The sequence below is a fragment of the Primulina eburnea genome, chromosome 2 (assembly GCF_022965805.1).
Source record: "Primulina eburnea isolate SZY01 chromosome 2, ASM2296580v1, whole genome shotgun sequence".
Classification (NCBI taxonomy): Eukaryota; Viridiplantae; Streptophyta; class Magnoliopsida; order Lamiales; family Gesneriaceae; genus Primulina; species Primulina eburnea.
The window spans coordinates 42,214,310-42,238,873 of record NC_133102.1 but is presented as its reverse complement, the minus strand read 5'-3'; the positions used below and the strand labels follow the sequence as shown (position 1 = coordinate 42,238,873).

The following is a 24,564-nucleotide window of genomic DNA, read 5'->3' as shown; positions in this document are numbered from 1 at the left end:
GAGGCACACTTCCCATCACCGTTCGCATTCATATGTAAACCTCTCATTAACAAGGTGTACCGAACTAGGGTTTGAGACTTGGCGTCCAGCGACTGGGAAGCAAAAGCAGCCGAACAGAGAGCAATAACAAAATCCTCGCTATGGTATTGCCTCCAATCTCTGCTCTTACGACACTCCTTAAGTTAATAGATTCGTTTTTGATAACTTATCTTGCGGATAATCTCTTGAATCACAGTCGCTCGTGTCGAATGAGGAGTTTCAGCACATTCTGCGTGTGCAGAACACAAATGTGGATGGGAAGCAGAAGATCATGTTCGCTTTGACCTCCATCAAGGGTATCGGTCGCCGTTTCGCCAATATTGTCTGCAAGAAGGCCGATGTCGACATGAACAAAAGGTCCTCTCTTTTCTCACTCTTTAGATTTGCGTCAGATCGGTACATATTAGCTTGAATTTGGTCCTGATTCTATGTGTTTCTTGGATGTTAATTTACTTTCTGTGTTGTGCGTGGCAGTTGTCTATTGTTATTTATCTTATTATAAATTCATTTATTTCAAACTGTTCATGAGAAATATATTCAACTTTTTTAAGCACTCTTCCATGCTATAGATTTCTCTTTTTGTTAGACCCCAAGGATGGAGCTCTAGAGGTAACAGTTGCTGGAAATGTAAAGGAGTCGAGCATGAAAATGAAGTTTAGAGTTAAGCCCGATCCGTGCGTGTAGCTTGTTTTATAATTGATCGAATTCAAAATTATTATAATTTCTAGTCCCCTAAAATGTATTTACAAAATTCTAGTCGTCTAAATTGTATCATCAGAATGATATTGGATTAATTTTACTTTCAGAGACAAATATTTATGAAAGTTTTTATGTTTCATTGAATTTATATCAGTATAAATTACATGGTATGCTATATGTTTATCGTTTATAAATAAGTAACGATAACAAGAAAAAGCTTGCGATAACCAAAAAGCTTTAGAACGAACTTGTGAAAGTTTGAGCTCAATCTCAAGGCAACAGTTCACCAGTCAGATAATGTTAGACCCTTGGGTTGTGCTGTCAAATCAAAAAATTCTTCAAATTCCTTGTGTAATTTTTGTGAGAAAGCATGTTTTGGTTCTCAAAGAAGATGAAGGTTGAGCTATAGCATGTTTTATATTCAGGGATCTGGATCCTACAGCATTGATGGGATTTGGAATTGCTGAAAGTCTGATATTGAATGTGCCTGTTGACATTTGAATTGGATATCATATATTCCTATCTCGAGTTGCAATAGTAACTGAAAGTTGACAGTGCAATTGGAATAATTGTTTGAATCACTTTACATTCAAAATCTCTATATTACTATCGCTACTATTTCATTGCTCAATGTATCCTCTGTTGCAATTATGTCAATAGTGATAAATTGATGACAATGTCTCTTCAGGTTTGTATGGTGTTTTGGAATCTTCATTAGGCGTTCTTTCAGTATATTCATGTTTGAAATAATCAAAGTATTGATGTTCTAACTAGGGCCGGTGAACTTTCTGCTGCTGAGATCGATAACTTGATGGTTATTGTGGCTAATCCCCGCCAATTCAAGATCCCAGACTGGTTTTTAAACAGAAGAAGGATTACAAGGATGGAAAGTTTTCTCAGGTGACTTCCAATGCACTGGACATGAAACTAAGGGATGATCTTGAACGCTTGAAGAAGATCAGGTTTAACTTCAAATTGCTTCTAATACATATCGACCACTAGCTGTGCTTCTCTTTATATAAATTTTCATGCTGTATGCAGGAACCATCGCGGGCTCCGTCACTACTGGGGTCTTCGCGTGCGCGGACAGCACACCAAGACTACTGGTCGCCGAGGGAAGACTGTCGGTGTCTCGAAGAAGCGATGAAAGCTTTATCTTCTTTCTATGTGATTTTGTTTTGGTTTAGGTGTTTCTTAAGTTCAAATTTTCTTTATTGGTTGGATGGATTCTCTACTTCTGTCTTGCCTTAATTTGTAATGACCTCTTATATCGTGCGTCGGAGTTAATAGTGAGCATTTGATAGCTGTATAGCTTAAGCCTTTGCCTTCAATAGCCGAGGCACACTATGGTTTTCCTAAGAGCTGCGTTTCTATGAAAATTTTACATGTCGCCCCATCCTCCAACGCTCCGTGTTTAATTTAAGGACTATTATTGTTAAACAAGCAAAATTATTGTGCGCATCTTTTCTAGTTTTGCGATAATGGACTAACCGAATAACGTATACATCAGCAAGAAAACTATCTTTTTCTTAGTACAATTTTTACAGCTACGGCGTGGGTTAAGGGACCGGACGGCATTTAATATACGTACCACGTAAGCTGAGCCAATTGGCTAATGCAGAAGAACTACCGATTGATACATGTATAATTATAAAACTCAGAGTCGTAATTTGGGTTGTATATCAATGGCAAGAGCTATTTTTATTTAATTATTTATTATTTATTTTCATTGAAACTATAAATAAATATGAGAAAATAAAACTTTTCATCCATGTTCATGTATATTTTTAAACTAAAATTAAATGATTGCGTGTGTGTGTGAAACAGTTGTACTATATTGTCTTTAAATTAAATTGTGTTAACTTCATCTTTCTCATATGTATTTTCTTATTATCTTTATTCATTCATCCCCGACACAAAACTGTATTAAAGAGAATTAGTTGAGGAGGAGACCGGAAGGATTCTTCAGTTTATGAAAAATAAATAAAAAATAAAAGAGAACTTTTAAATAAAGAATCGATGTTAGTTGGCTAAACCTGATCTGACCATTGAACTAAAGAAATCATATTTTAATTTTTAATCTCATGAATTTTTGCTTATTCATCGCTTTTCAGAAGAGGTTTGATATATATATATATATATATATATATATATATATATATATATATATATATATATATATATATATATATATATATATATATATATATATATATATATATCTTCGTAAAAGGAGTAGCACAATTTTGGACAGGGAAATTAATTTGCTTTGTCCTTTTGGACCAAATTACATCGTGAAACCTAATAATATTATATGTAACAAGGGTAGATAGTTCCAGTGCTTTACACAAGCGCAACTCCTTTAGTTCCCCGGCCGTAATCACCCCCGCCAGTAATCTCCTCCACCCCTTTCGGCACAGTCACCACCAGCTCCCCTTTTCCGTAGGCAGCGTACGCGAGCTCCGGCATTGTTCTCTCCGGCAACCGAATCCTCCACAAATCGAGCTCGAACTCACTTCCTGCTGGCTCAACCAAGCCATCGCCCCGAATGACAATCTTGGAAACTCCGGGAAAGGTCTCAACAGTATCGGCCTTGATATCTCCCGCGATATCGTTGGTGTTGACAGTGAATGTTAATGCTGGTATGTCTTGTAGAGCTGCCGATGTCTGTATTTATACATACATGCAGGGGCCTCACGGCTCACGCGACCTTAAAATCAAACTAGCTCGATTGTTATTTTCAATTAATGTTTTTTACTTAATTTAAAAATGTAAAATATAGATAGAAATTTGAATTTTAAAATAGATATAATACGAATTTTTATAATATTATTTTATTCAATTTCATAATCTTTTTCTAAGAGAATTAACAGCTACCTAAAAATAAATGTTCTACATTTTTTTACGTGGAAATTGGGTTTTTCTCCCTTACGAAATTAAATAATCTCCCTATATAACACAAAATTAATTTCAATTTCCAATTGTTCGATCAATCTTGGGTCATGTTCATGCATGCACAGTAGTGTTTCTTCTTAAGGTTCAAGTGAAATTCATCACATATCCTACATATATCCTGCATTATTAAAATGACCATTACTTTCTATGTTTGGTCTTCTCAAGAAGATTTCAAGAAATTGCCTGGTGATTAAAAAAACATTAAATAACATTTGTTTCAGACATCAATCTCAGATATTTTGAACAAAAATATTACTTCATCTACAAGTTTTGGGAGAGACCACCGACCGAGCTTTGAATTTAAGATCTCGTCTCAAATTTAAGACTTTAAGACGACAAAGTTTGTTCTTTTGGAGGAAGGCAATTTGAAATTTTACCAGATCTTCGATATATATTTTGATACACGACCTTCTCAATTTGTAAACATTATCATGTGCTTAACACTAACTCTTCAAATAAATAAAAAAAGTTACTAAAAAAATAAAAAGAAAAAAATAATTCCGGAGTGACGGTGAAATCGGAAACTTCCGAGAAAAAAACTCGAAAACTTACATGATCTCCTCGAGGCTAGGCTGGTTGGTTGAACGTCAATTTAATTAGGACAAAGATGGTAAACACTCGAAATGGGAGTTTCCATGAATGTTCCTAATTATGTTGCGTCGAATATTTTGTCTGAAGAATGACGACATAATAATAAAAAAATTAATTGAAGCCATGGAGATATAAGTTGTCCGATATAGGAGAGACTTGATCAATTGTCAAGAATTTGAATTCTCTTATGTGAAAAAACTTATGTGAGACGGTATCACGAGTCGTATTTGTGAGACGGATCTCTTATTTGGGTCATCTATGAAAAAGTATTATTTTTTATGCTAAGAGTACTATTTTTTATTGTGAATATGGGTAGAGTTGACCCGTCTCACAGATTAGGATCCGTGTGAGACGGTCTCACATGAGACCCACTCATATATGTGCGTGTGGATCTTTAGATTATATTTATTTAATTGGTTTCAATATTTTAGATATACAATGATTAATGCATGAAAATTTAAATAGACTATTTATAATGATTGTTAGGTAGAAAATAACAATAAATATAAATCAAATATACAATGTATGTTTTGTATGAATAAAAATTATTTAATTGATCTAATACATGTCATTAAGCGAATTATAATTTTTTTCGTGTAAACATACATCAAATTTAACTTTTTTTGTATAATTATTGGTGATATTATTATTTAAAAAAAAAAGATTAGAGATAAATATGTTTAGACTAAAAGATTGAAATAACAGATATATAACAAACAATTTTTTATCAATGAAATTTTTATCATATTATTCATCCTCCTAGACCAAAATTAATGGCTGCGCCATGTTCTCAGGCGAACATATCGAGCACATAGTTTGTTTATTACGATTTATCTGATTAAAATAGTTTGCAAGCTATCGCGTAAAATCAAGAGTTTACTCAATATGTGTCAAATGTATCGATTGAGTGTTTCATCATAATTATATTAATCTGTATCCCAGCCTGTAATTTATAGTGAATCGTGTTTTATTTTTAGAAGTTTTATTTTTGGGCCGACTGGTATATCGAATCGAAACGCAAACTGGCATTGGCCATCCATCTCTCCAATAATATATAAACTCCTAAAATTCCAATTATGATAATGATGTCTTCTTTCCTTCAAAGCAAGAGTTTAATTAGGCTGAGTTTAGGCAGCCAACTTGTGTTTATGTCCTAAAATTCCTCCTAACAAGACTTGTTTCTTGTCTTTTTTAAAAATTGTTCTTTCTTGAGAACGCCTAAATCTGAATAATAATTTATAAAACGAAAAATAGGCGACTCCACTTTGCATTATATAATTAGCTGAGTGGACAATGATCTTGTCTTTCACAAATCCAATGATGTCTGAAAATTTCGACGTGATTCTTCCGATGCTTAAGAAAGAGGAGGGAGAGAAAGAAGTAGATAATCGATTAATATGGTAACATATGTACGTATACTCTAATCAAATTCCATGATTTACATAACTAATATTCTCTGTCAAAACAATAATAGACTAATCCTAGCTTGAAGTTTGATCAACGGGATGCTCAAGAGTTATCACTAGGGGGATGAGTGGATTGGAGTAGTCAATCTCGGATGATCAGCTATAATTAGGTAGTCGGATGCTCGACTAGAGGTTCGGACATATAAATCGGGTCGGATATTCTGAATTCTCGGGTTATTCTCAAACTCGCAATGAAAAAATATGCTTATACAGCAAAATATATATCGGCATGTCCGATGCACATCCAAGCAAATTATTCACTAAGTATGAATAATATATAATAACGATAATAATAATTAAGATAGCCTTTGAAATCATTCTCAAGTGGATAAGAACTTGATTGGGGAAGAAACACCAAGCACATCACATGCTTGGTAGATCACTGTGGACGGTCAAGATGCACTCCAAAATAGAGCCAAGACCTCAATATTAACGTGGTAAAAAAATAAAAAATCAATCATTCTCACAGTTCTTGTAGAATGTGCAAAATATCACATGTATTTATGTTCTTGAGACGTTGACTCGATCTATATTTAAAAAAATATTTTTTATATAAAGATTAATAATTTTTCATGAATCAGATTGACTTGGAGATCAGTCTCACAAATTGATCTGTGAGATCGTGAAAGATCATGCATGTGTGTATGATCCCATTTTCAATTGTATTAAGATATAATGAACTGTTGTGAAACACATAATGTGTTTCAAACCATAGGGTATTGTCATTTAAATGCTAAAAATAAGGTGATAAAGACCAAAGCGATATTAATTGTCATTGGATCCCATCAATCATTCTTGTACATTATTTATGCAGGGGAGAGAGATTCATGACTTACAAGAAGAAGCCCACAAAAAAAAAAATCAAGAAATATATATATATATATTATTTTAAAAAAAAAAGAAAAGAAAAGAAGATAGACAAGTTGAGTCATCTTCCAACAGATCATGGAAAATCAATGGAAATCCCTTTCGAAGATGCCAAATTCCTCTTGAAGCAACAAAGAGAAGCATAGAAAATCCAATGCTCGTAGCAGTGATGATATTTCTTTTCTTTTTTCCCCAAAAAATAAAGGTGTCCTAAAAAGCATCATCCATCTCTTCATTCTTCGTTTTTTTCAAAAAGCATTTCTTGATAACGGCATTCATGGCTACAAAAAGCCGTCTCTCCCCTGCAAAACAATATCAACATTTGGTTAAGCTTGACTATAGTGGAATTCGAGTAGCACGAGCAAATTGATCGTCCTTCGATCGAAAAAAACCGACAAGTTTTAGTCTTTGAATCCTTGTTGGACCGATTGGATGACGCTAGAGATTGGCAAATGTATGCGAGGGAGATAGTGTATTTGGGAGAAAAAATACAAGAGCACGAATCTTTATATGTAAGATGAGTAATCAAACCGATATTCACAATAAAAAGTAATATTTTTTTCATGAATGACCTTAAATAAGATATCTTTCTCACAAAATACGATCTGTGAGACTATTCAAACAAGTATTTTGTCAAAATACAGTTGGTATAAATTTTATATAATAGCTAGTATAAGAAGAGCTCAACAACTCGTGGAAGTAGTACATCTTAAACAATAATAATTTAATATTAAGGCAGCGAAACCAATCATGGATCAAACTACCATTATACAATGAAATAATATAAAAAGTATAACATTATTTATTCATTGCTACTATATATGAATTATTTAAACATGAATATTCTTTGGCTAACCTGTAGATGTAAATCTCTTTGCCCAGTTCAAGACTTTGCTTGCAAGTGTGACAAGAACTCAAGAAACTCATCGGTGGAGAATCTGAGGCATTGGTTTCAACAAAACTACCAGTTTTGATTATGTCGAAATCTTCACCCAATTTTGCATAATTTTCACAACAATTCTCCACGATGCAATCATCAAATATATGAGTAGTTTTTGGATTCGGTCCATGTGTGATCACACAAGTGTAATCTTCGGAAAGCTCCATTTCTTTCAAAGAGAGTTGTCTGGTGAAGTAATCCTTAACTGGTGTGCCTGAAAATGGGCTCAACAGCTGAGAATCCCGAGTTTTTATTCCGAAATCTGCAGGAGAATTAGGCGATTCCAGATGTGAATTGATGGTGGGGAGTTGAATCTTGAGTTTTGCTCCATAAAAAACATTAACCGTTCTTGAGAACTTCTCATCGGTTCTTTCCTCATTGATTGAATGAACTAAAGCGAGTCCAATGGCTTCTGGATTTTGTTTGTTGAATGAAGATTTGTTGGTAGTTTCAGAGTATGGGGTTGGGGATTTGGACAAGATGTTATCATAACCAAATGGGGTCACAAAACTTAGAGAAATTCTTGTGTCTAGAATTGAAGTTGGGCTGGCTAAAGCTGTTTCGGGATCAGAAATTGTTCTTGACAAAAACCCGCTGAAAAATCTCGGAGAATTCAAGAAAGATGATACCGGTTTTGTGGGATCTTTAGCAGAAGAATGGATTGGGTTTTGGTCAGCCATTATAGCTTGTTTGGTGGTCACTGTTCTTGATATGTTCCTCAGCATCAGTAATCAGATAAAATTCTCAACTGATAAAAAAACTAAAAAAGATTTAGAGAACACAAAAATAGAAAGATCAAAACTGATAAATTCATAAAACTTATTATATCATAAAGATCAGCTAACCTGGAATCAGTGGATAAGTTACTCCATGAAAAAGACTCCACTTTTATACGCCTCAAAAGAATAATCAAAAGCTGGGTTCACTCTCAAAACCAGAAACAATCATAACACAAAAAAGCAAGAAAAAGTGGCAATTCTTTTTCATTAAAAATCAGCAAAAAATATTAATAAACTTTGTTAAATCTCATTAGATTCCATTTTCCAGCAAATTGAAATGTAAAAAAAAGACCAATCTTTCATCTATTGAATCTTGTCACCGTTTCCTGGTTTTCTTCACCAGGATCTCAGTCAAATCCTCGCAAAACAAAACCCATCACGAAGAAGAAAACGAAACAAGCTATAAACAAACTACTCGGAGTGGGCGATGCAAAAGATTCAGCAAAAGCAGACAACACATTCAAGAAAAGGTCTCCAATGGGAGTCTCTGAATTTTTATGACTCCAAAAAATCTCTTAAAACTTATCAAAACAATAAATAAATGTCAACAGAAAAAGGAGTTGAAAATGGCTGATTTTAGAGCCATTTTAAAGATGAGAGAAAGTGTACAAGTGCACGCAAATTTCATTATTGGATAGGAAGGAGAATATGAAAACAAAAAGAAAGAAAACAAGAAATTCCAAGCAAGATAAGAGGGCAAGAGGTCCCCCCGCATTCTCGCTCAGCAATTATTTCTCCCTCTGTTTTGGATTTTAGCGTGGGTTTCTTGAGAAAATTGTTTAAAAAATTGCGACTCATTTTAAAAAATGCACGCCACCCCAATGTCATATGATTTAGTGTGATTTTTAGGTCAATATTGAGTTGGGATCAGATGAATATTCTCTCTTGGAAAATAATTGAGCAAACTCGTCTATCTATCTAATTTAAATTAAAATATATGATATTTTAAAACTTTTTTTGTACTTGTTTTATAATATTAATTTATTCCAAGATTTTTAATTTTATAAATTGAAATAATGAGGTGAAGTGACACCACAAATGGGATACGATAAAAACAATAAAAATTCCAAACCTTTTAGCAATTTGTGGACTTCTCTTCCAATATGATTTTCATAATTCTTGAAAATGAAAATCGCAAAAAAGTTTATTTTAGATTTCTTCCCAAACTATATTTTCATATTATTATTTATTTTATTTATATATATTTTAATAAATCAAACAACGTTAATATGTATGTGTAAATATATATATATATATATATATATATATATATATATATATATATATATATATATATATATATATATATTATTAACTCGGACAATGTTTGACTCATGGATTGAGACGATGGGAGATGTGAAAAAAGAAGGTTTTTGACACCATCGCTTCCCATTTATTTTTTGAAGGATTGATCGTTCTGTTTTGCCTATTTCTTAACGGGTTGTCGATTTATCGACATTAAGTTCGTAAAAATAATCATAAAAATATGGATAACATAATTATTTATGATTATAATAATTTGTACAACTTAAAATAAACATTAGATAAAACAAAGATCTGTAATCAAATAATGTATCATCATTATCGTCTCATTCGCATGTTTGGATACAAAATTTTTGGGATAAAAACATTCTTCTCAAAAAAGAGAGTTTGGATGAGTTTAGCAGATAAAAAGAACATTTTTTAAAAAAACGAAAGATGGAAAATCCGATCTTTAGATTTTTGCCTTAAATATTTTTCCTCTTTTAACTAAAATATTTAAATAATAAAACACTTTTTAACTCCACTGTTTGTGTATGTATTCAAATCGGTCCAAAAATCGTTTGATCCAATAAAGTTTACAAATAATAAAACTCTTTTCACTTTATACAACCAATTTGCAAATTATTGGAAAATAAAATTCTCGTTTACCTTATATATTCTTGAGGGTGTATACATTTTCTAAATCAGTATTAAAAATTAATAAAGAATTTATTTAATACCTAATATTTTTATACTTATATGTAAAAATATATGACATCCTATGGCCCAAAAAAAAAGAAATTATTATTTTTTGTTTTCTTGTGGTTTATATATTTTGGTATCGTTTGGACACATAAAACTAAAAGTAATTAAAATATAAAAAAACAAGTATATCTTTGAATTTTGACTGTTTAAATAAATCACAAATAACACATTTGTCTTGTGGAAGTTATTTTTATGTGAATTAGATTTTTAGTAAATAAAAAAATTATAGTAGTTAAGAGTATTATAAGGTAAAAGCAGGTTGTACCATGCATGATGCATGTGTTCCGTAAAAAAATTTAAAGAATAATTTTTTAAAAAAAGTTATAATTTTTAAAATTGAAATGGTAGGAGATAAAATAAATATAAATAAACTATAATATACATACATATATATATATATATATATATATCATCTCACACAATTTTTTGCCTAATAATAATACAATAAAAGAAGAGTTTTGAGTGTGGAATAAATATGGTAAAAAAAACATGGTGGGTAGACTGGTAAAACATGAAGGCTAGACAAAATATTTCATCTAAAAAATAATGATAAATAAAAAAGAGAAATATCGTATTATTTCATTTATTATTTTTCCAGAAATAAAAACTTTCAAATATAAGTTTTAATTAATTTATTGTTTACAAATTATTATTATGAATATTTTTTTAAAAAAAAAGGAGAAGAAAAACTTACAATTGGCACAAATAGAGAGAAGAATCCTGCAAGTTAAATAAATTAAATGCGAACTCGAAGGTTAAAACTTTCCGACCACATTTGGATAAGACAGATATCACTCACGTGACTTTCAGATTTTGACCTCTCAAATATTAGTATATTTTTTACGAGACAGTTCCACGTGTGTATATATAATAGATTAATTCTAATTATATTTATAATAATAAATAATTTTTTTATCATAAAAAATAGAGTAAATATCTTGTGAGACGATTTTACGAATCTTTATCTGTGAGACGAGTCAACCCTATCGATATTCACAATAAAAAATTATACTCTTAACATAAAAGTAATAATTTTTCATGGATGACCCAAATAAGATATTCGACCCACGAAATCGATCCGTGAGATCGTCTCACACGAGTTTTTATGTAAATAATAATAATTTTAATGAGTGATCCAAATATAATATCCCCTCACAAAATTCAAATATCGTCTCACAAGAGTTTTTGTATACTTTTTATATTAAATTAAATATGAGCAGAGTTGATTGAATCACGAAAAAAGATCTGTGAGACCGTATAACAAGAGGCCTACTCACACACACACACACACACACATATATATAGTTTTTTTGTGAAACGATATCACATATTTCAGGGGCAAAGCCAGGATTCACAAGTATTTGAGGCTGGCTTCATCTTGTGTTACACTATAATATATTCAGTTAAAATCGAATCGAATTTTCTAAAATCGAATTAACCAAACTTTTTTTCGACAAACCGAACTAATCGAATTTTACTACCAAAAACTAACAAATCAAATAGAAAAAATCGATTATTTCGATCAATAATACGATTAACCAAAATTTTATATATTTTTTAAATAATCATGTTTTAAATAAAAAAGTGCAATATAAAAATTGGATTAAATAAATTTAAATTTTATTTATTAAAAAACATTTTTAAATATAATTCTATTGTTTAATAAATTTTATTAGAAATTGTAATATTTATATATTATAAAGTTTATTTGAAAATTTAATAATATTAATTTTATTTATAAAAATTTAGTTTCTTAGGTTAATAGAAATTTTATATTAAAACTTGAAGTCGAACAAAAACAATCTATATTTTAAAAATTTAAACCGAAATTCTGATTAAATCGAATTTAGGACCAAACGCTTGCCTTTTATCAAAAGCTATAGCTGATGGTAATAATACAACTCAAATATTTTAAATAGCACAACAATCCAAGTGTCATGGTTCGATCACTTTTATTTAGTAGGAACAATTATTGCACCTCAACATCGAAAGAATTTTTAAATTAATTCATTTCGGTATGTTGTTTTGATTGAAACCAATATTCTGTTCACTCATAGATTGTAATTGATGTTTGTTCATTATTTGTTGATATATGTTTTTTTGGTTTAAAAAAAAATTAACATTTTTTATTTTTTGAGTTACTTAACTATAAAAATTCAATATTCCCAAAATTTACAACAAATAATTATTTTTAAAATTTCATACTTATTCAATCTTCGATTATTATTAATAGAAAAATCACAAAACAAAAACAATAATAATTGCACATCAATAATCATCAAACATTTCAACCAGTTGATTATCATTCCAAAAATCTGCAACAATTGATTTTTTGGGTAAAAATTCAAACTCCAAAATTCATATACATCGTAAGACAATATTACTGCAACTCGAATAATTACAACTAAATATTCAACATAATTCTATAGTCGTCAAATTTTTATCTCTAAGTTGCTAATTTAAAACATACAACAATAAACCAACCAAAACATAATAATGAATTATGATTTGTGGGAGTTGTTTTATTTTTAATTTTTAAACATGAGATTAAAAAAACTGATAAAAAATATGGTCAATTTTTAATATGGGTCGAAAAAAATTTAAAAATTAAAAATACTAACTTTTTTTTATATAAAAAAATAGGTGGGGCTGGAGCCTACCCTAACCCAATAGTGGCTCCGCCTCTGATATATTTATATTAATGAGATTGATCGATCTAATCTATATTTAGAGTCAAAAGTAATACTTTTAGTATAAAAAATTATATCTTTGCATGAGTCAAATCAGATATAAGACTCGTCTATCAAAATTAACCATGAGACGGTCTATATAAGTTCTTGTATATATGTTGTGTTGCTTTTTTATGTTTGAATGAGTTAAAATATCTCGAAACAAGTTTTAAAATGGCCCAAAAGTCCGAGGGAGACTTTACAAGTTTGTACTAATATAATCAGCAAATCTTTTGATCAAATAAGATAAAGATTAGATTGAATTTAAAATATTTATGATTTTAATTTTATATTTAATTCATATGAGCATCTGCCGATTAAACTATCTTCATCGTAAATCGTTAGATCGAATCAAACAAGTAGATAAACATCACATTATAATCTAACAAGTGTACCGGATGAATATAAATTGCTAATAATTTATTGATGCCATGGGCAGAATTGGGATTAGCGTAGACCCAAGGCGGGATTGATCGTTGAATATGCGTTCGACGGTTTCATCGATCGATTTTATAATACAAATTTTATTTGAGTCATCTATAAAAAATATAAATATTATTATTTTTATTGTAAATATGTATTCGCAAATAAAATTTCGTAAGATCGTCTCATACAAAACTTAATTTGATTATTTAATTTTATATAAACACTAATTAATATTGTATGATCGAGTGCTTACCGCTTTACCAAAAGCTATAGCTTGTGGTAATGCTGAAACTCGAATCTTTTAAACAGCACAGTAGCTCAAGCACCACGGTTCGATCGCTCTACCAAGCAGGGACGGTGATTGCACTCAATAATCTCTCTCTCAATAATTACACTCTTTGTAATCAATGAAAATCGAACCTATGATCTCGGCTCTGATACTAATGTTAGGATCGAGTGCTTACCGTTTTACCAAAAACCATAGCTGATGGTAATAGTATAATACAAATCTTTTAAACCGTACAGTAACTCAAACAACACGGTTCGATTGCTATCAAATATGAACAACTATTACACTCAACAAATATATGGAATTTTTACCAGGATATGAAAGGGGAGATTTTATGGAGAAATATGGGTCAAAGGCATCAATTTAGTGGCCATTATCTGTGTACAAAAAGTAAGGCCACGACTGAGGAAATGACATGTGTAAGGTTAATTTTTGTCTTTCTTTACGCCTCGGTGGACCAATGGGGACTTGTCACCTTTCATCTTCAATCAATTCTTATTCAATATAAATTATTATCCTTTAGCTTTTAGTAGGGCTCGCTAACATGTCAAATTTGGGAAGACAATGGCTCTTCTCAATTTTGGAAAAAGAGTGAGTCTCATGTGAGACCGTCTCACGAGTTATAATCTGTAAAACGGGTCAACCCTATCCATATTCACAATAAAAAGTAATACTTTTAGCATAAAAAGTAATATTTTTTCATGGGTGACCCAAATAAGAGATCCGTGTCACAAATACGACCCGTGAGACCGTCTCACACAAGTTTTTGTCTTGGAAAAAATATTCATGTGAGTTTAAGATATTTTTATTATCTTATTCGATCTAAATTATGAAAAATATTTTTTTTATGTCGAAAGATATGGATAGATCCGTAAGACCGTCTCACAAAATATCTACTCTTCAAATTTTATATACATGTGTGTATAAACAATTTTTTTTTAACAATCTTGGGAGTTTATGAGTTATTTAATATTTTATAAAAAAATTATTTAAAAACTTTTACATCTTATTTTAACATTAACCTTTTATGTGTTTGGATGAAACACGACATGTGAGTGTATAACATGATGTTATAAGATATTTCTGTGTAATATTTTATAAGTTCTTATTCCTTAAAACTAGTTGAATTGTATAGCTCTTTTCACTTTTTCAATTATTTTCATATTACTTTTAAAGCCAACATTTACTTCAAATTTTACAATAATCAGAGTTAAAATTCATAGTATAACATGTTTCATACCTAGATTTTATAAGAAGAATATCTGATTCGATTCGATTCGATCCATGAAAAAATATTAATTTTACAACCAAAAACACTCTTTTTTACTGTATGTATAAATCAGATCGACTCATCTCAAAAATACAGATCCACGCGACATATTACCGGAGTAAAACCTTCTTCTGTTATCAATATATTTTCATTTATTATCTATATATTATACATAAATTATTATCTCATATCACGAACTAGTCTGATGCCGTACGATATTATGAATATAAAAGGTTGTATGTATTTACAATCAGTTGTGGCTGTAAGGGATCATTCGTGGCCCTGGGCCAGCATATCACAAATACAATTGATTACCCATCTAACCCAATAATCGTTTTTATATTCTAAGTTGGGCTTCGAAACTAGTTAGACATGGGCCCTGATTTAAACCAACACAGTCATAAAAAATGTATTTAAAAAATCACAAAAACTTTTGTCTGTCTCACGAGTCAATTTTACGAAAAATATATCCTATTTGAGTCATCTATAGAAAAATATCATTTTTTATGCATAAAACATTATTTATTATTGTAAATATGAGCAGCGTTGAGCCGTCTCACAGAAAAAATCCGTGAGACCGTCTAACAAGAGACCTATAATTAAAAATATATACATACCAGAACATCTGTGATTATTTCCATTCTTAATGAAAATGATAAGGAAGTAATAAAGTCAAATATAACACACGTTCACTTTTTTTGCCCGTGGGGGGCTCATTCACTAATTTTTAATTTGATTAAGATGTATCCTCTTTTTACTTGAGTAAAGTGAATGCTAGTCGCTAGATATATTTATATTACAATTTTAAGTTTGATGCACAATATATCGAATTCCGTTTCAGACTACAAGTGTGATGATAGGGTAAAAATCATATCCTATCATATAATCAATTATATTTTTAGAGATTTTACAAAATATTGCATGGATATGCACAAATATAATTGTGATATATTACAAAAATCAATATCATCTAGAACTCTACACCTATAAATAAAGAGTTGTTAACCCTAATCAAAGTACGTTTTTATGTACAATTATTTACGTTAGTCTTGTATTTTGTTCTCTCAAGGAATATACTGAATTGAACGTCAGAGTGGCTTCGTCTCTGGACGGAGTCATCTATTTCTGTTTTATCTGATACACAGTTATATCCTTGACACGGTTTATTTCAGATTATTGAAAATAATGCTTCGTAATCATCGGTTCAAGATATTTTTTATTAGGTGTGATTTTTTTGATAGCGTAGTGTGTGTTATTTATTTTTTAAATAAAAAATTGAAATTAAATCTATAAATTATTTGTCCATTTAACAAGATGGCAACTTCAAAACGTGAAAGGATACGTACGAGTGAGACTTGTTTGAAATATGGGAAAGCTGTCGATTTGTAGAAAAAAGCCTATTTATTTAGGTTGGACCAATCAATTTCGTATCGACGTTTTCAAATCAACCATATCTTCACAAGACAAACAAATAATACACGATTAACATGTGTTCCATCGCTTTCAAAATCTATGATGCAAGTGGAGAGGGAGGGTAATTAATCGACTACAGTAAATCAAGAACTCAGTGTTCTTCTTGATTAAATTTTTTAGTGTGTCCGGAAAATATCTCGAAATAAGCACAAAAAGTAATCGTGGAACACATTAATTACGAAAAACAAATTTGTAGTGTCCAAATTCAGTACACGTATAATCCATGTATTTATTTAATTATTAATGCATATATTTAAATTTAAAACGAGTCTTAGTAGTACGAGATTTATTTAAATGCATTGTTTTTTAAATTAATTATGTTTATGCGATACACGTTAAAATGTTCTTCGAGTTACATGTTTCAGGCGTTTATTCGAGACGGAATTGAGGAAAAGACCCGGTGACGATTTTGGCAATTAAAATGCGGTGTTTTTATTTCAAAGTTAGGATGAGGCAATTTAAATAATTTATTTGGTTTTAGAAATTTTTTTTTACCTTTAAAGTTTTAGTGCTTGTGTATTCTTACTTTTATTGGGGGATTTTAATAAGTTTAATATTTGATTTATGTTTAACTAGCAAGTTAATTATTTTTATTTAAACCAAGATTTATTTCCCCTTAATTTCCTTCTAAACGCACGCACGCACACATGTTTACACACAATAAAACTCACGCTAACACACATCTCACACACACATTCAGTTTTCATAATTTCAAAAGAATAGAACTAGGGTTCTTGAGGTAGACAACAGCCGCCCTTTCCTTGTCAATTTCCAGCCAATTTTGATCGATTTTTATTTCAAGAAATCGAGCCACGTTCGTCCCGGATCAACCTCGCTTCTATCTCCGCTTCGGTGACGTCGTTTTGGTAAAATTTATCATCAAAAGGCACGTATATTCTTTTGTTTCTGTATCGATCATGTCATATTATGCGTGCGTTATTAATTATGCGTAAAACCATGTATATGATGTGTAGAAGTTTGAGCAATTATGTTGGGATCACTTTTGAAACAATTTTAGGGATCAAAAATCATGTTTTCTGCCTTTTTGGAAATACTGCGATTTTTCGGTAAAGATTTTTGGAAAACTTTCAACACAAATTGTGGAACTTTTCGATACATTCGATTTGATATAAGATTCGAAATTTTTGGATGAAAAATGAGTGAGTTATGGCGTTTTTTGTGGGATTGCTCAAACTGCGTTTTTCAGAAAAATTTTGTATTGATGCGTTCCTGAGATTTTATTGTTGCAGGCTTCGTTGGGGATTGACGGGTGATCGTTGTTGCGTCTAGGTATGATCAGTATGATGTTGGATTGGTATTTGTCATATCGTTCGGTGTTGATAGGCACTCGAATACACTAGAAGTCGTAGGAACTAATTTGGTGTCAATTGCCACGTTTGGTATTCAGGTGTCGTAGGATGAACATCATTGCTTTGGGTGTTTGTACACATTCGGTTGATGTTATGGCATGCTAGGATGTGTCTCGGGGTGTCGGTTCATGGTCCGTAAAATCGAGTCTAGAATGATAAGCATTGTGTGTTCAGAATTTTTTGTGGGTTTCAGAATCGCGCAGGTACACGGACCCGGACCCTGGCACGGCGTCCGTGCCTTTGTCTTCCTTCGAAGTGTCAATCAACCGAGTCTACACGGATCCTTTGACGGACCCTGACACGGGGTCCGTGCCCCTTCTTTTCTGCACGACACATTTTAGCGAGCCTACACGGACCCAGGCACGAGGTCCGTGTCCGTCATATTTTGGGAAAATTCTATAGTATGCTTTGAGGTTTGATGTCATGGTTTAGTACAAGGGTTTACAAGGTCGAGTCAGGAGAATTTTAGAACGTCCTAAGAAATTGAATGAACTTGTAAGTAAGTAGGATTAATAAGTCTAAGCTATGCAAGTTAAGTACGCAGTTTCATGTGAGTATGTGCAGCAGCGACGGCCCCGATCGAAGTCCAACGAATCCCTCAACGCCAAGTAAGTATGTTCGACATGCAAAGAAAATATTTTAAATTTTTGAGATATGTTAAATGTCTTGTGACCGATTTATGAATGAGTTTGGAAGTCGGTGAATGTGATCGAGGACCTCTCCACCCCGTTAAATCATGAGCGGGTTTAGATCGTGATTGGAAAGCGTTAAATCATGAAAGTGGACCAATCAGCCCGTTAAATTATGAACGGGGATATCATGTATGTGGCAGTGGATACGTCCCTGTCAGCCCAATACTGTGGTTTAGTCTGATCAAGCGATTATGTTATGGGTCACTTGCTTTGAAACATTCTCTACGCAAAAATGATGAAGTTATGTATGTTCAAACATGTTCAAGTATGTAAGCATGTTTACGAAAAAATTTCACGTTATGACACGTCTATGTTATGAATGTACGTTCAAGTTTATTGCAAGTTCAAGTTTAAGTATGTACGCCCTATTTTGAAGTTGCATGTGGTTTTATTATGTAGTACTTATTACTTCCAGTTTATACGTGTTGAGTCTCTAGACTCACTAGACTTGATCGATGCAGGTGAGGATTTTCATGAGGAGACTGACGGTGGGGGCCGAGGAGCAGGCTTGGGCTGAGCAGAAGGCTAGACCCGAGGACCGCCCACGTTATTTTAAGATTTTAAGAATGAAAATATTAATACTCTGATTTTATGTTTTGATACGAGATATTTTGAGCAAGCTTTTCTTTTAACAAAATTTTTATTGGTGATGGATGATTTCAAAGGTATTTTTATGAACGATAAGTTGACGACCGTATGAATGTTTATATTTAAGAAAATTTTTAATTTTCCGCAAATTTTAAGAAGTAAAAAGTACGGTACGCTACAAAATTTTTGGTTGATGATATCCCGGTGAATCGGGTGAGTTGGGTGCAATCCACCATATGATAATACAAATGTTTAAGAAAAATGAGTAAGGAAGAAGATATATTGTGTTGAAGATATTTCTATGTGAGATGACTTCTGCAACTATGACGTGCGAACAAGAGAATGAACTCGTGAATGGACGCCAGAGGGTTGTCCGACGTGGCCACTTCTATGCTTAAGTCAGCATGTGAAGAAGGAGGATAAAAAGTTGTATATGTGAGTGAATATACGTGAAATGCTTAAGAATTTAGAAATCCCGAATCATTCAAATGAGAAGTATATCTGCTATTTATAAAAGGAAATCCCATGATTACTTAGTTTTCAGTGCCTACATGCTAAATATGGTAAGACGGCTGTCCATACCCTGCTTCTGATGACTTTTTTGATACGCCAAACCCCTGTAGCTCTGACAACAATGGTTGCAAAGCACAATGTAGCCTATACTGATACACTTGAGTGAGGTGTGATTCTCGAGGTAGCCCAGGTAGAAAGTTTTCGAGAGCCTGCATGACAGCCCGGGCTCCTAATTACCCAAGGAGAAAATGTCCCAGGCGTATCCCTGCCTGGCTGCTGAAGAAAACATTCTGCGCATTGACTCTGATTTGACTTTTGAGCTATCCATTTAGTACCTTCGACCATGTCATCCATGACCCGCGCTCTTATGTGAGTATCACTATTGGTCTACTACCGTATCTAACAAAATCAAAATTTGAAAATTTTGTGGGTCAAAATCTAAAATTAAATCGAAAGTTGATGCTAAATCAAATGGTTCAAGAGCATATGTTAATGTCTCTTAAATGGAGATCATATCACCAAACAATTCCAAGTCTTTTTGTTCATCACTATTACTAGGACATATATCGCTGCTTTTATCCAAAAATCTAGACACGCACATCAACCATAACAACTGCTGGTAAGTAGTCTAGCCAAAGAACTTGAACTACAAAAGTGGCTTACATCAAATTTATGATAGCACAAAATTAAATTATCTACACGTGAACAACACTCTAGGCAATATTTGGTAAGAAAGATAAAGACCATATATATTTGTTTTACTTAACTTTGACTCGAGTTCTATAATAACTTAAGTTAAAAATAATCTATTTATCAGTAGATAATTTGGTATATATGTTGAGACGTGTGAATTGAACAATCAATAGCCCTTTTTCTAACCACGCAAACTAATCTTCACACATTTAAAACTTATCTTAAATCTTTCATATCATGCTACATGGATTTGATCCTCACGACTTTGGATTCAGGGAAAAATGGGGATCAGATGAGTATAGGGGTGGGGATGAAATTCGGAGATGGAGATTGGGTGGCGAACCCCGCCCTATCCCATTGTCATCCCAATTCATATCACGTACCGGGTCTCGAGTCCGCACAATTTGCACAATGAACCTCTATAACAAATACTTTATATTTGTATCCGTATCTGTTCTCATTTATGAAATTTGTTAACCAAAGTTTCTATAAAAAGTTAATTATAAACGTGTTTAAACTTCTGTCTACCAAAAGGGAAAAAAATAAGTTGTGGTAGGATAAAATAGTAATTACAATATGGGGATAGAGTGGGTTGCGGTATACTCATTAAAATGGGACCTCGAAGAAAATAATTGAGGCACATGCACAACTTCAAAGATATTGTTTCTCACAAGATGAATAATCCGCATCCACCGCCGACGTTAGTTGTTACTAGATCAGAATTAAATCATGGACTTTAATTGTATCTGATTAAATCCAGGTATGGTAAACATTGCCTGATTTCAAATTTTTTAAACGAATTTTTAGTCATTCAAATAGTTTGAATCGTAAACCAACACGACACCCATGGAGTTTTGAATGTTACAGGAAAAAAGATAGAAATGTGCTATATCTAATATGTTTAATTAATACTTACGTACCAAACATTGCCAAATAAAGTTTAGTAAGTTGAAATAAATCTCTTGAGGGAGTTAGGTGGTATTTAAAATATGTTATAGGGCATGTCCTTTGACATATATAAATTTATGTATATTTTTTATTTATAAAAAGAACTAAGTCAAGAATTGTATGTTGAGATGGATACCCCCACTTAGAGGATGGATATCGCTGAATGTAGATGGGTGCTGCAAACAAGGAGTCTTAATGGCTGGGGAGGAGGTTTAATTTGTAACGAGTATGGCAACTGGCTGATAGGATTCATGTACAACATTGGGTACTGCTCGATTGAGGAAGCAGAACTTTGGACTGTTTGTAAAGGGCTGTTTGTAAAGGGCTAGTGTTAGCATGGAATTCAGGGTACAGACTATTATCGCTAGGAGTTGACTCAGAGATGATAGTCAAATGGTTGAACAAAGAAGGATCACCATGCTCGCCAGTGCTCAATCTGCTAGCCAGGTGTACTAGCCTCCTTACTAGAGAATGGGAAGTGAGAGTTCAACATATCTTCAGAGAACAAAACCAAGCGGCTGATTTCTTAGCATCTGAAGCACTAATATTCAATAGAGGATGCAGAACTACTTCAACTCTCCATAAAGATCTTATCAACATCATGGATAACGACAAGCGGGGAGTAGGCACTTGGAGAAAAGTAGCGATTTATTAGGTGGTCTTTGTGGGTGTCCTCATCTCTCTCAGCATCAAAAAAAAAAAAAAAGAATTAAGTAGAAACCTTGTATTATGTTATAGTCTCTAGATCATACTACACATAATTATTTTGTACCAACATCCCATGATATGAATCTCAAGGAAATTGATGTAATTTTGAAGAGTATGTATGTTGTGAGATGGTCCACGATTATTTATCTGCGAGACTTGTCAATCCTACCTATATTCACAATAAAACGTAATATGCTTAGTATAAAAAGTAATATTTTTTCATGGATAACCCAAATAAAAAATCCGTCTCACAAAATACGATCCATGAGATCGTCTCACACAAATTTTTTACATTAATTAAAATCTTAAATCCCTATACAAAGAAAGGAATAAATGATTCGCACGGGGGACATATATCTAGAGCATCCCTATTTTGGTGCAAGGTGGATTGCTCCAATGGCACCAAGATAGCGTGCCACCCTCCTCTCCACCGGATTTGGCGCCGGGCAAAAAGCTTTATTTTTTTATTTGTTTATGATTATAAATCATTTAATTTTATAGATAATAATTTAAGGTAAAATGCATAAATATAAAGCATATCATGTTATTTAATCGAATTTTATGTATTCAAGTTATTTATATTTATAATTTAATTAATATATAACAATTTAATTTTTATATCATATTAACATTAAAGATTAAATTTATAAATACATGATACGAAATAGCATATGTAAAATAAAAATATATATTTGAAGAATATTTTTTTGATGTAAGATTTGAAGTATCGGAGTCGGGGATAGAAATGTGTTTGATATAGAACTTATACTATTTTAATACAAAATTTACATTAAAGTCGATTTCTGAGTTAAAGACGAGTTAAAATTATACATCTGTCAACATAGAAACGAGGGAAGCACAAAGGCGTTGCCTTTCGGCAAGAAAAACAATTAATTCCTTTTTGAACTTCAATTAAAACCATGGTTCTTTAATTTTATAATATTTATAAACTTGAAATACTTGGAGCTCAACATCTACGCTTCGAGATCTTCACGCTTTTTATAACCTTGATTTTAGGTGTTCAAGTGGTGAGATGGGCTAGTTAGACGTGTCTAATCAATTTTATGTGTAATTTGGATAGATAAGACCGTCATTATTTCATTTTGATAAATTGAGAAATTATCAATCTAAGCCAATTGTTTTATACGACGTCATATTTCTAACTCATTTTAACATTTCTGGTGTAAACTTATTATACATTTCATATAAATATAACGATTTGCTTGAAAGAAAAAAAAAAGAAAAAAGAAAAAAACTAATTTATTATACACTAGATTGAGAATATTTGATGGAAAGCCTTATATTTTTTTATTAATTAAATTAAAATATTATGTATTAAGTGGCAGCTATGCGATTCTCAATCACGTGACAGAGATTTGTTTTGCTCATCTTCAACAATATAATAAAATATCGAATTACAAACTATCGTAACAAAGAATAGTAAACTATATGTTCAAAGATAACAGAATTTAATTATAACTTAATCAAGATTCATACTTTTATGTTCACGTAAAAATCGTATGATACAGTCTCACATATCAATTTTATTAAATAAATATTCTATTTTGATCACTAATAATTTTTTTTATTACATATATAAGAGTGATTGATCCATCTCACAGATAAAAGATCTGTATTATATATACAAATTTAAATATATTTTTTGGAAGCTAATTTTTTAAATAATTGGTCGTTGCCTAGATTGGATCACCACTTTGGTGACGAGGATCGAATGTGTATTGTTATTTTATTACCGACCAATAAACAAAGAATGTGCTAATAATATCCATTCACATTTAACTTAAATCCACAAATTTAAATTATTTCAATGTAGATTAATGAGTGATTATACCACAATTATATGATACTGCGATATAATGACAGAATAATTTTAGGCTAGCTGTGTTGGGCTTGTGACAATTATAACTGTCACTAATTTTTTTTATAAGTGATTGAAATATAATATTTGGATTGTTGTATATTTTACATTTAGAATCCGGAGCTTAGCTCCACTGATTTCACCAGAGATTTTCCGTTTAATGGCTCGAGTTCAAGCCTCTCCAACTTCTATATTTAGGAATTTCAAAAAAAAATTATTAAATACTAAAATAATAAATTTATTAATTTTTAGGTTTATTTAAATATAAAATCACTCTTAGGATAAAAAGTAATACTTTCTCATGGACGACTCAAATAAGAGATCCGTCTCACAAATACAACCCATGATATCGTTATACTAGTTTTTGTCAAAAAATATTACATTTTATGTTAAAAATATTAATTTTTATTTTAAATAAAAATCGAATTAACTCGTCTCATAAAAATAAATCTGTTAAATAATTTTACAATTCACATGATGCCTCGTCATCATAAAAAATAAATATATTAAATCGTCTCATAATTCAAGATGTACTCGATATATGATTACCGACAAAATATAGAAAAAGAAAAACATAATTATTTTCTCAAGGAAAACAATAAACACCATTTTTTTTAGAAGCAAACAGTCGACAAAATAAAGC

The 24,564-nt window shown here is 31.6% G+C and overlaps 2 protein-coding genes across 2 annotated transcripts; one reads left to right on the top strand and one right to left on the bottom strand.

Annotated features, from left to right (window-relative positions):
* On the top strand, positions 1-2,187 carry LOC140823308 (small ribosomal subunit protein uS13z/uS13y/uS13x-like). The gene is given in 5 exon segments (XM_073184588.1): positions 1-143; positions 236-396; positions 1,513-1,604; positions 1,607-1,700; positions 1,780-2,187. Coding segments are annotated over 5 exon segments (456 nt in total). The 5' UTR covers positions 1-140; the 3' UTR covers positions 1,886-2,187.
* Positions 2,188-6,498: 4,311 nt separating this feature from the next.
* Positions 6,499-8,995, bottom strand: LOC140823307 (FCS-Like Zinc finger 8-like). Its single transcript, XM_073184587.1, has 3 exons — positions 8,403-8,995; positions 7,474-8,305; positions 6,499-6,919 (listed from the first exon to the last, which is right to left on the bottom strand). Exons 2-3 carry the CDS (start codon positions 8,280-8,282, stop codon positions 6,850-6,852), a joined length of 879 nt encoding a protein of 292 aa, XP_073040688.1. The 5' UTR covers positions 8,283-8,305; positions 8,403-8,995; the 3' UTR covers positions 6,499-6,849.
* Between the last annotated feature and the right edge of the window lie 15,569 nt (positions 8,996-24,564).

Coding starts and splice junctions, on each gene's coding strand:
- LOC140823307 (XM_073184587.1), bottom strand. CDS start 8,282: ATGCTGAGGAACATATCAAGAACAGTGACCACCAAACAAGCTATAATG. Junction 6,920..7,473: donor AAAGAGATTTACATCTACAG/GTTAGCCAAAGA, acceptor ATTGTTTTGCAG/GGGAGAGACGGCTTTTTGTA.